Source organism: Nerophis lumbriciformis, linkage group LG08, assembly GCF_033978685.3.
Source record: "Nerophis lumbriciformis linkage group LG08, RoL_Nlum_v2.1, whole genome shotgun sequence".
Lineage (NCBI taxonomy): Eukaryota > Metazoa > Chordata > Actinopteri > Syngnathiformes > Syngnathidae > Nerophis > Nerophis lumbriciformis.
In genome coordinates, this window is record NC_084555.2 from 990,522 (window position 1) to 1,003,152 (window position 12,631).

At 42.0% G+C, this 12,631-nt stretch overlaps 1 protein-coding gene across 1 annotated transcript in view; it reads right to left on the minus strand.

Annotated features, from left to right (window-relative positions):
- Positions 1-12,631, minus strand: part of LOC133611374 (SLIT and NTRK-like protein 3) — a 104,696-nt gene that overhangs the window by 68,661 nt on the left and 23,404 nt on the right. The window contains exons 3-5 of the mRNA XM_061968092.2: positions 11,279-11,530; positions 10,964-11,079; positions 3,520-4,437 (exon numbers count right to left, since the gene is read on the minus strand). Of these exons, the coding sequence (XP_061824076.2) occupies positions 3,520-4,437; positions 10,964-11,079; positions 11,279-11,530 (1,286 nt within the window). The remainder of the gene's footprint in view (positions 1-3,519; positions 4,438-10,963; positions 11,080-11,278; positions 11,531-12,631) is intronic.

Here is a 12,631-nt window from a genome sequence, read left to right on the forward strand (position 1 = left end):
AAAGTAGATTCCATGAAATGCTCAATTATTCAGAAACAAGGATGGGCCGAGGGTCACCACTTTGTCAACAAATGCGTGAGCAAATTGTTGAACAGTTTAAGAAAAAACTTTCTCAACCAGCTATTGCAAGGAATTTAGGGATTTCACCATCTACGGTCCGTAATATCATCAAAGGGTTCAGAGAATCAGGAGGAATCACTCCATGTAAGCAGCTAAGCCCGTGACCTTCGATCCCTCAGGCTGTACTGCATCAACAAGCGACATCAGTGTGTAAAGGATATCACCACATGGGCTCAGGAACACTTCAGAAGCCCACTGTCAGTAACTACAGTCGGTCGCTACATCTGTAAGTGCAAGTTAAAACTCCTATGCAAGGTAAAAACCGTTTATCAACAACACCCAGAAACGCCGTCGGCTTCGCTGGGCCTGAGCTCATCTAAGATGGACTGATACAAAGTGGAAAAGTGTTCTGTCGTCTGACGAGTCCACATTTCAAATTGTTTTTGGAAATTGTGGACGTCATGTCCTCCGGATCAAAAGAGGAAAAGAACCATCCGGATTGTTATAGGCGCAAAGTTGAAAAGCCAGCATCTGTGATGGTATGGGGGTGTATTAGTGGCCAAGACATGGGTAATTTACACATCTGTGAAGGCGCCATTAATGCTGAAAGGTACATACAGGTTTTGGAGCAACATATGTTGCCATCCAAGCAACATTACCATGGACGCCCCTGCTTATTTCAGCAAGACAATGCTAAGCCACGTGTTACATCAACGTGGCTTCATAGTAAAAGAGTGCGGGTACTAGACTGGCCTGCCTGTAGTCCAGACCTGTCTCCCATTGAAAATGTGTGGCGCATTATGAAGCCTAAAATACCACAACGGAAACCCCCGGACTGTTGAACAACTTAAGCTGTACATCAAGCAAGAATGGGAAAGAATTCCACCTGAGAAGCTTCAAAAATGTGTCTCCTCAGTTCCCAAACCTTTACTGAGTGTTGTTAAAAGGAAAGGCCATGTAACACAGTGGTGAACATGCCCTTTCCCAACTACTTTGGCACGTGTTGCAGCCATGAAATTCGAGGTTAATTATTATTTGCAAAAAAAAAATAAAGTTTATGAGTTTGAACATCAAATATGTTGTCTTTGTAGTGCATTCATTTGAATATGGCTTGAAAAGGATTTGCAAATCATTGTATTCCGTTTATATTTACATCTAACACAATTTCCCAACTCATGGAAACGGGGTTTGTAATTAAACATTCAAACACAGTGTTACTGTTCAAACGGCGTGTAATGTTACAGTGGCCAAAAATATTAAATAGACTTGTTAAATAAAACTCTGCCCTGTTTTTAATGAATACTTAGGCCTACTACACTACTGTATTTCAATGTTGGCCATTATGGCGGTACTTGGGAGAGCCAAGCTGTAATATAGAGTTGATACAATGTTTTATCTTTAAATACTGTATATATCATTTCGGTTTTCAGTAGAGATGTCCGATAATATTGGACTGCCGATATTATCGGCCGATAAATGCTTTAAAATGTGATATCGGGAATTATCGGTATCAAAAAGTAAAATGTATGACTTTTTAAAACGCCACTGTACTAAGTGGTACACGGACGTAGGGAGAAGTACAGAGCAGTTGCGTCTCCCAGTCATACTTGCCAACACTCCCGATTTTCCCGGGAGACTCTCGAATTTCAGGTCCTCTCCCGAAAAATCTCCCGGGGCAACCATTCTCCCGAATTTCTCCCAGACAAAAATATTGGAGGCGTGCCTTAAAGGCACTGCCTTTTGCGTGCCGGCCCAATCAAATAATATCTACGGCTTTTCACACACACAAGTGAATGCAAGGCATACTTGGCCAACAGCCATACAGGTCACACTGAGGGTGGCCGTATAAACAACTTTAACACTGTTACAAATATGCGCCACACTGAACCCACACCAAACAAGAATGACAAACACATTTCGGGAGAACATCCGCACCGTAACACAACATAAACACAACAGAACAAATACCCAGAACCCCTTGCAGCACTAACTCTTCCGGGACACTACAATATACACCCCCATGATGGGAATCCGGATGTTGTGTGTCAGTGTATTAACGTGCCGGCTACTTTATGTTATGATCCGCTGCCCGGATCATATTTTTTGTTAACGTTTTCAAGATACTTGTGTTTTTGGTTAGTTTTGGACTCCTTGAGTGCCTGTTTTGTACACCTGAGTTTGTTGCCATGGCTGCTTATTATTTTCACCTGCCGCGTTTGTTCCCGACGCGCACCTGTTTGTCATCACTGACATTATTTAAGCCTGCCTTCCCTGTCATTCTGTCTTGCTTCATAGTTTGCTTTTTGCAACAGTAGACGACTTTTGTCCTTGCTCTGTGCCTGCTAGCTTCCACGCTAGGTTCTGTTAATCGCTAGCTCCCACGTTAACCTTCCTTAGTTTTTACCTTATGTGCTATGAGCACCCTTTTCTTTGTTTCTTCTGAGTTATTCCGTAAATAAATCATTTCTTTTACCTTCACGCTGTGTCCGAAGTCCGTTGCATACTGTGACGACCGGGGCGCATGGTGATGCGGGGTTTCGTTCTCCCAGGATGCAACGGACTTCGGACACAGCGTGAAGGCAAAAGAAATGATTTATTTACGGAATAACTCAGAAGAAACAAAGAAAAGGGTGCTCATAGCACATAAGGTAAAAACTAAGGAAGGCTAACGTGGGAGCTAGCGATTAACAGAACCTAGCGTGGAAGCTAGCAGGCACAGAGCAAGAACAAAAGTCGTCTACTGTTGCAAAAAGCAAACTACGAAGCAAGACAGAATGACAGTGATGACAAACAGGTGCGCGTCGGGAACAAACGCGGCAGGTGAAAATAATAAGCAGCCATGGCAACAAACTCAGGTGTACAAAACAGGCACTCAAGGAGTCCAAAACTAACCACAAACACAAGTATCTTGAAAACGTAAACAAAAAATATGATCCGGGCAGCGGATCATAACACTTTATGGGTTATAGATAAACCTATGGATAACGGAGATATATATAATAGTCTCCTTTTCAGGTGAGAGACGACGCTAAAGGCAGTCGCCCCCAAATAGTTGTCCGGTTGGAAATCGGGAGAAATTCGGAAGAATGGTTGTCCCGGGAGATTTTTGGGAGAGGCACTGAAATTCGGGAGTCTCCCGGAAAATTCGGGAGGGTTGGCAAGTATGAATGCATCCAGCGGGGCATCACAACAAAATTTGGCATAATAATGTGTTAATTCCACGACTGTATATATCGGTATCGGTGATATCAGAATCGGTAATTAAGAGTTGGACAATATCGTAATATCGGATATCGGCAAAAAAGCCATTATCGGACATCTCTAGTCTTTGGTATGACTCGGGGTTTGTACTCACGACCTACCGATCTCAGGGCGGACACTCTAACCGCAAGGCCACTGAGCAGGCTTATACAGGTCTATACAGACGATATATATAGTAACGAGGGACAAATGTCCTACCTTAGACTCTGCAGGCCCAGAAACATGTCGGGGCTGAGCCGCTCCAGGTTGTTACCACTCAGGAAGAGACTCCTCAGGCTGGTCAGGCTGGAGAAGGCCCCCTCCTGCAGGTAGGAGATGCGGTTGCTCCCCAGGTGAAGCAGATCCAGGCTGGAGAAATTCCAGAAGTCGCTGCGATAGATCCTCTGGATTAAATTCCCGCTCAGGTACAGCTTGCGTCCGTTGAGCGGCCGCGGCATCAGCTGGGACACATTGAGGAAGCCGTTGTCCTTGCAGTTGACGGTCAGGTCCAGGTCGGTGATGTGGAGGTTGCAGGTGCAGCCCAGGGGACAGATGATGGGGATGGGGGGTCGGGTCTGGTAGCCGGCCACGGGGGGGTTCTGGTTGGGGCTGCGAGATGTCGGGGGCGTCCTGGAAGGTCGGGGACGCTTTGTGGGCCGCGGGTGCCTCTCCTTGTCCCTGCGCTCTGCGGAAGAAGAAGAGGACGACGTGGACGAGGCGTGGGTGTTCTGGCGGGAGCCGTGCACCATGGAGGAGGGCTTCGTCGGCCTGGCTCGCCCCGGGTTGGTCTTGGAATTAGGGGGCAAATGTTGGGGCTGCGTTCCCCCCGATGGTCTCCCGCCTTCCGCTTGCAACTCTTTATCCGGGAGATCCGCGCACAGTTCCTTGCGAGGGATCTCCCTCAGGTCCTTGCCGTGGAGGTGGAAGGGATACTCGCAGGTGACGTCCCCGACCACCGCCGTGTACGGGATCTGACCCAGCCACCACTGGAGCTGGACCGCCTCGCAGCCACAGTTCCAGGGGTTCTCCTCCAGCTGGATCTCCATCAGGGAGCGGCCCACGTACTCCAGGGTCCCGGCGTATGCCAGACTCTTAAGACGGTTTCCCCGCAGGTCCAGGTGAGTCAGCGACACAGATCTGGAGCCGGGAGAAGTCAATCAATCAATCAATCAATCAATCAATCAATCAATCAATCAATCGTTTACTTATATAGCCCTAAATCACGAGTGTCTCAAAGGGCTGCACAAGCCACAACGACATCCTTGGCTCAGATCCTACATCAGGGGAAGAAAAAACTGAACCCAATGGGATGACAATGAGAAACCTTAGAGGGGATCTGATGATGATTGCATTTTTTTTTTTTTACTACAAACCCTGTTTCCATATGAGTTGGGAAATTGTGTTAGATGTAAATATAAACGGAATACAATGATTTGCAAATCATTTTCAAGCCATATTCAAATGAATGCACTACAAAGACAAGATATTTGATGTTCAAACTCATAAACTTTATTTTTTTTTGCAAATAATAATTAACTTAAAATTTCATGACTGCAACACGTGCCAAAGTAGTTGGGAAAGGGCATGTTCACCACTGTGTTACATGGCCTTTCTTTTAACAACACTCAGTAAATGTTTGGGAACTGAGGAGACACATTTTTGAAGCTTCTCAGGTGGAATTCTTTCCCATTCTTGCTTGATGTACAGCTTAAGTTGTTCAACAGTCCGGGGGTCTCCGTTGTGGTATTTTAGGCTTCATAATGCGCCACACATTTTCAATGGGAGACAGGTCTGGACTACAGGCAGGCCAGTCTAGTACCCGCACTCTTTTACTATGAAGCCACGTTGATGTAACACGTGGCTTGGCATTGTCTTTCTGAAATAAGCAGGGGCGTCCATGGTAACGTTGCTTGGATGGCAACATATGTTGCTCCAGAACCTGTATGTACCTTTCAGCATTAATGGTGCCTTCACAGATGTGTAAGTTACCTATGTATTGGGCACTAATACACCCCCATACCATCACAGATGCTGGCTTTTCAACTTTGCGCCTATAACAATCCGGATTATTCTTTTCCTCTTTGGTTTGGAGGACACGGCGTCCACAGTTTCCAAAAACAATTTGAAATGTGGACTCGTCAGACCACAGAACACTTTTCCACTTTGTATCAGTCCATCTTAGATGAGCTCAGGCCCAGCGAAGCCGACGACGTTTCTGGGTGTTGTTGATAAACGGTTTTCGCCTTGCATAGGAGAGTTTTAACTTGCACTTACAGATGTAGCGACCAACTGTAGTTACTGACAGTGGGTTTCTGAAGTGTTCCTGAGCCCATGTGGTGATATCCTTTACACACTGATGTCGCTTGTTGATGCAGTACAGCCTGAGGGATCGAAGGTCATGAGCATTCAATGTTGGTTTTCAGGCCTAGCTGCTTACGTGCAGTGATTTCTCCAGATTCTCTGAACCCTTTGATGATATTACGGACTGTAGATGGTGAAATCCCTAAAGTCCTTGCAATAGCTGGTTGAGAAAGGTTTTTCTTAAACTGTTCAACAATTTGCTCACGCATTTGTTGACAAAGTGGTGACCCTCGCTCCATCCTTGTTTGTGAATGACTGAGCATTTCATGGAATCTACTTTTATACCCAATCATGGCACCCACCTGTTCCCAATTTGCCTGTTCACCTGTGGGATGTTCCAAATAAGTGTTTGATGAGCATTCCTCAACTTTATCAGTATTTATTGCCACCTTCCCCAACTTCTTTGTCACATGTTGCTGGCATCAAATTCTGAAGTTAATGATTATTTGCAAATATGTTGTCTTTGTAGCATATTTAACTGAATATGGGTTGAAAATGATTTGCAAATCATTGTATTCCGTTTATATTTACATCTAACACAATTTCCCAACTCATATGGAAACGGGGTTTGTACATTTATGCAGAAGGTGCCTAAAAACAACCAAGCACTATATCATTTACAGCTCAAAAACAGCAGTCCTGTCATATAGACAATCTTTGAATTGTGATTTTGCAGGTGTTTCTTTGAGATAAACACTCTCCTGCTTTTAGAGGATGCTTGACTCACAGTTTTGCAGCATTGATGCTTAAAAGTAGCACAGCGCTTCTGTCATATAGACAATCTTTGACTGCTGTTTTTGTAGTAGTTGCTTAAAAGAAAACCAATCATCCTGTTATTTTATAATCCGCAATTTTGCAGTAGGTTCCGGGCACTAGCACAGCACATTTTATGTATAAAGGATCTTAGACTAGCACTTTTGCAGTTGGTTCTTAAAAACAGCACAGTGGTGTTGTCAAATAGATGATGTTTGACTGGTGTTTTTGTAGTACTCCTTTTCAGACATGATGTAAAGAGAAAAGTATTACTGTACATGTGTTCATGTTCGAAATAAACTAACAAAAGAAAAAGAAAAAATAGCAGAGCACTTCTGTCCTATCGAGGATCTTTGACTTTGTTTTTGCTTTCGGTTCTTACAATTAGCAAAGCCTGCCTATCTTTAATTGGCGTGTAGCAGTAGTTGCATAAACGCAAGCAAGCATCCTGTCATTTCAAGGATCTTTGAATTACATTTTTGTCGTTTATATGACAAGAGCACTCATTTTTCAGTAGGTGATTAAAAACAGCGAAGCACTTCTGTCACTCTTTAAATTTGTTTTTTTTGCAATAGGTGCTGTAAAATGCCATCTTTGACTAGCATGTTAAATAGCAAAGCACTTCTGTTGTATAGAGGATCTTTGAATTGCATTTTTTCCATAGGTGTTTATTACAAGGGCGCTCTGCTGTTTTTAGAGGATCTTTGACTCACATTTTTGCACAAAGTGCTTAAAACACTACTGTTGTGTACAATAGAGGATCTTTGACATGCATCCTGGCAGTTGTTCTTCAAAACAGCAGACATGTTTGCTCTCTGGTAAGATAAGTCGCAGCCCAATTAAAAAGATCTTTGAATTACATTTTTGTAGTTTATATGACAAGAGCGCTCATTTTTCAGTAGGTTTAAAAACAGCATAGCACTTCTGTCACTCTTTAAATTAGTTTTTTGCAATAGGTGCTCTAGAACTATTTTTTATCTTTGACTAGCATTTTGCAGTAGCTTCTTTTAAATAGCAAAGCACTTCTGTTGTATAGAGGATCTTTGAATTGCATTTTTGCAGTAGGTGTTTATTATAAGGGCGCTCTGCTGTTTTTAGAGGATCTTTGACTCACATTGTTGCAGAAGGTGTTTAGAAACAGTTCTGTTGTATATAGTAGAGGATCTTTAACATATACAATTAGTTGCAACTGAGCATCCTGTCTTTCCAGGAATCTTTGACTCACATTTTTACAGTTGGGGATTAAAAACAGCGAAGCACTTCTACCACATAGAGAATCTTTTGAAATGTGTTTTTGCAATAGGTGCTTAAAAACAGCCGCGCGCCCCCGTCATATAGAGGATCTTTGACAAGCATTGTTGCAGTTAGTTCATAAAAAAAGACGACCGTAAATGAACATATGTATTTTTAAACGCTATGAAGTGGGAAAGGGGTAGGATTAAATAAGCTTTGCTTCTTCCTACTCCTTTTCGGACATGATGTAAAGAGAAGTTATATGAAATTGTGTGTAAGTGTGTTCATGTTTGAAATAAACTAAAAAAAAAAAAAAAAGAAAAAAGAAAAAATAGCAGAGCTTTTCTGTCCTATAGAGGATCTTTGACTTTGTTTTTGCTTTCGGTTCTTACAATTAGCAAAGCCTGACTATCTTTAACTGGTGTGTAGCAGTAGTAGCATAAACACAAGCAAGCATCCTGTCAATTCAAGGATCTTTGAATTAAATTTTTGTAGTTTATATGACAAGAGCACTAATTTTTCAGTAGGTGATTAAAAACAGCGAAGCACTTCTGTCACTCTTTAAATGTGTTTTTTTGCTGTAAAATGCAATCTTTGACTAGCATGTTAAATAGCAAAGAACTTCTGTTGTATAGAGGATCTTTGAATTGCATTTTTTCCATAGGTGTTTATTACAAGGGCGTTCCGCTGTTTTTAGAGGATCTTTGACTCACATTTCTTTGCAGAACGTGCTTAGAACCCTACTGTTGTGTACAATAGAGGATCTTTGATATGCATCCTGGCAGTTGTTCTTCAAAACAGCAGGCATGTTTGCTCTCTCGTAAGATAAGTCGCGGCCCAATTAAAAAGATCTTTGAATTACATTTTTGTAGTTTATATGACAAGAGCGCTCATTTTTCAGTAGGTTTAAAAACAGCAGAGCACTTCTGTCACTATTTAAATGTGTTTTTTGCTATAGGTGCTCTAAAACTATTTTTTTTATCTTTGACTAGCATTCTACAGTAAGTTCTTTTAAATAGCAAAGCACTTTTGTTGTATAGAGGATCTTTGAATTGCATTTTTTCCGTAGGTGTTTATTACAAGGGCGCTCTGCTGTTTTTAGAGGATCTTTGACTCACATTTTTGCAGAAGGTGTTTAGAAACAGTTCTGTTGTATACAGTAGAGGATCTTTAACATATACAATTAGTTGCAACTGAGCATCCTGTCTTTCCAGGAATCTTTGGCTCACATTTTTACAGTTGGGGATTAAAAACAGCGGAGCACTTCTACCACATAGAGAATCTTTTGAAATGTGTTTTTGCAATAGGTGCTTAAAAACAGCCGCGCGCCCCCGTCATATAGAGGATCTTTGACAAGCATTTTTGCAGTTAGTTCATAAAAAAAGACGATCGTAAATGAACATATGTATTTTTAAACGCTATGAAGTGGGAAAGGGGTAGGATTAGATAAGCTTTGCTTGGATTAAATAAGCTTTGCTTCTTCCTACTCCTTTTCGGACATGATGTAAAGAGAAGTTATATGAAATTGTGTGTAAGTGTGTTCATGTTTGAAATAAACTAACAAAAGAAAAAGAAAAAATAGCAGAGCACTTCTGTCCTATAGAGGATCTTTGACTTTGTTTTTGCTTTCGGTTCTTACAATTAGCAGAGTCTGACTATCTTTAACTGGTGTGTAGCAGTAGTTGCATAAACGCAAGCAAGCATCCTGTCAATTCAAGGATCTTTGAATTACATTTTTGTAGTTTATATGACAAGAGCACTCATTTTTCAGTAGGTGATTAAAAACAGCGAAGCACTTCTGTCACTCTTTAAATGTGTTTTTTTTGCAATAGGTGCTGTAAAATGCTATCTTTGACTAGCATGTTAAATAGCAAAGTACTTCTGTTGTATAGAGGATCTTTGAATTGCATTTTTTCTGTAGGTGTTTATTACAAGGGCGCTCTGCTGTTTTTAGAGGATCTTTGACTCACATTTTTGCACAACGTGCTTAGAACCCTACTGTTGTATACAATAGAGGATCTTTGACATGCATCCTGGCAGTTGTTCTTCAAAACAGCAGACATGTTTGCTCTCTGGTAAGATAAGTCGCGGCCCAATTAAAAAGATCTTTGAATTACATTTTTGTAGTTTATATGACAAGAGCGCTCATTTTTCAGTAGGTTTAAAAACAGCATAGCACTTCTGTCACTATTTAAATGTGTTTTTTGCTATAGGTGCTCTAAAACTATTTTTTTTATCTTTGACTAGCATTCTACAGTAAGTTCTTTTAAATAGCAAAGCACTTTTGTTGTATAGAGGATCTTTGAATTGCATTTTTTCCGTAGGTGTTTATTTCAAGGGCGCTCTGCTGTTTTTAGAGGATCTTTGACTCACATTTTTGCACAACGTGCTTAGAACCCTACTGTTGTATACAATAGAGGATCTTTGACATGCATCCTGGCAGTTGTTCTTCAAAACAGCAGACATGTTTGCTCTCTGGTAAGATAAGTCGCGGCCCAATTAAAAAGATCTTTGAATTACATTTTTGTAGTTTATATGACAAGAGCGCTCATTTTTCAGTAGGTTTAAAAACAGCATTGCACTTCTGTCACTCTTTAAATGTGTTTTTTGCAATAGGTGCTCTAAAACTATTTTTTATCTTTGACTAGCATTCTACAGTAGGTTCTTTTAAGTAGCAAAGCATGTCTGTTGTATAGAGGATCTTTGAATTGCATTTTTTCCGTAGGTGTTTATTTCAAGGGCGCTCTGCTGTTTTTAGAGGATCTTTGACTCACATTTTTGCACAACGTGCTTAGAACACTACTGTTGTATACAATAGAGGATCTTTGACATGCATCCTGGCAATTGTTCTTCAAAACAGCAGACATGTTTGCTCTCTGGTAAGATAAGTCGCGGCCCAATTAAAAAGATCTTTGAATTACATTTTTGTAGTTTATATGACGAGCGCTCACTTTTCAGTAGGTTTAAAAACAGCATAGCACTTCTGTCTCTCTTTAAATGTGTTTTTTGCAATAGGTGCTCTAAAATGCTATCTTTGACGAGCATTTTGCAGCAGGTTCCTTTAAATAGCAAAGCACTTCTGTTGTATAGAGGATCTTTGAATTGCATTTTTTCCGTAGGTGTTTATTACAAGGGCGCTCTGCTGTTTTTAGAGGATCTTTGACTCACATTTTTGCACAACATGCTTAGAACACTCCTCTTGTGTACAATAGAGGATCTTTGACATGCATCCTGGCAGTTGTTCTTCAAAACAGCAGACATGTTTGCTCTGCAGTAAGATAAGTCGCGGCCCAATTAAAAAGCGTCTGATCGTCACCTGAAAAGATGCGCAGGCAAGACGGGGATCAGGTTGTCATTCAGGATCAGAACCCGGAGCTTGTAGAGGAACCTCAGAGCACCGCTGTCGATGCGTTTGATCACGTTGTAGTCGGCCTGCAGGTGTAGGCGAGACGGAATGTGTTGAACATGTCAGGGAAATGGACTTAACAAACCGGCGGGAGAATCCGCGGCAGCTCCATTTGGGAAGCGGGGGGATAAGAAGGCAAATCTCCGGGGAGATACTTTCACTTTGGCCACCTGCTACCCGCTGACTATTCCCTACCTGCGGATAATCAAGGCGGATAAAGCCTACCTGGAGGTACTCCAGAGCCTCTAAGCCGGCGAAGGTGTCGTTCCTGAAGACCTCCAGCTTGTTCTCGTGGAGGTAGAGGCGCCTCAGCTTGGCCAGGCCGTTGAAGGCGCCCACCCGGATGTCCTGCAGCGCGTTGTTGCCCAGGTTTATCGACACGGCGTTGCCAAGGTGCTGGAACCCGTTGCTATAGAGACGCCTCAGCGAGTTCCTCTGGAGGTTGAGTTTGAAAGGGCGGACCCACGACTGTGACACCTGAGTGATTAATTAGCGCCCTGATTAGTTATCTCATTAATTACACCGGCTTAAAAGAAACACCCGGGAGCGGCAGGATATTACACGTACGCTAACTGATTAACACCTCACACGTGGATTTTTTTCACACGTTTGTGTAGGCTTCTACTGGAGAAGGGCTGTGTAGGAAAGGTTGAACATTTGGTAGGGCGTGAGTTCAAACCCCGGCCGAGTCGTACCAAAGACTATAAAAATGGGACCCAGTACTTCCCTGCATGGCACTCAGCATCAAGGGTTGGAATTGGGGGTTGAATCACCAAAAATGATTCCCGGGCGTGGCCACAGCTGCTGCTCACTGCTCCCCTCACCTCCCAGGGGGTGATCAAGGGTGTTTGGTCAAATGCAGAGAATAATTCCGCCGCACCTAGTGTGTGTGTGACAATCATTGGTACTTTAACTTTAACTTTTAAAATATGTGTCCGACTTTGTTGTCCATGCTATTACTTTTTCTGACCAAAAGACAGTTTAGAGTGAAAAGCAAATTTTACAGTCCTGGTCAAAAGTTGACATACACTTGTAAAGAACATACTGTCATGGCTGTCTTGAGTTTCCAATCATTTCTACAACTTTTTGTTTTTTTTGTGATAGAGTGATTGGAGCACATACTTGTTGGTCACAAAAAAACATTCATGAAGTTTGCTTCTTTTATGAATTTATTATGGCTCTACTGAAAATGTGACCAAAAGTATACATGCAGCAATGTTAATATTTGGGAAGTTTCACTGCAATAAGGCGCTTTAGGTAGTGTTGCGTCTGACCAGTACTCCCTCTCAGGGAATTAAAGTCACTGGTCCAATCCCAAGTTCTTTCAGATGACATATATGCAGAGTAAGAAGGACCATCAAGACAGAATAGGAATATTATCAAGTTTTACTAAAGCTTCAGGAGACCAGCCCACACCAATACATTCATATCGGCTTCTCGGATTGGTCTAACATTCAAACGGAAGAGACAACTTCTTGCATACGAAGAAAGCCCCTACCCTGTCCAGAAAGGAATACAGCCTCATTGTTGTAATACAGATAAGATATAAGGGAGTACTCCAACTCCTACATTCCAAGC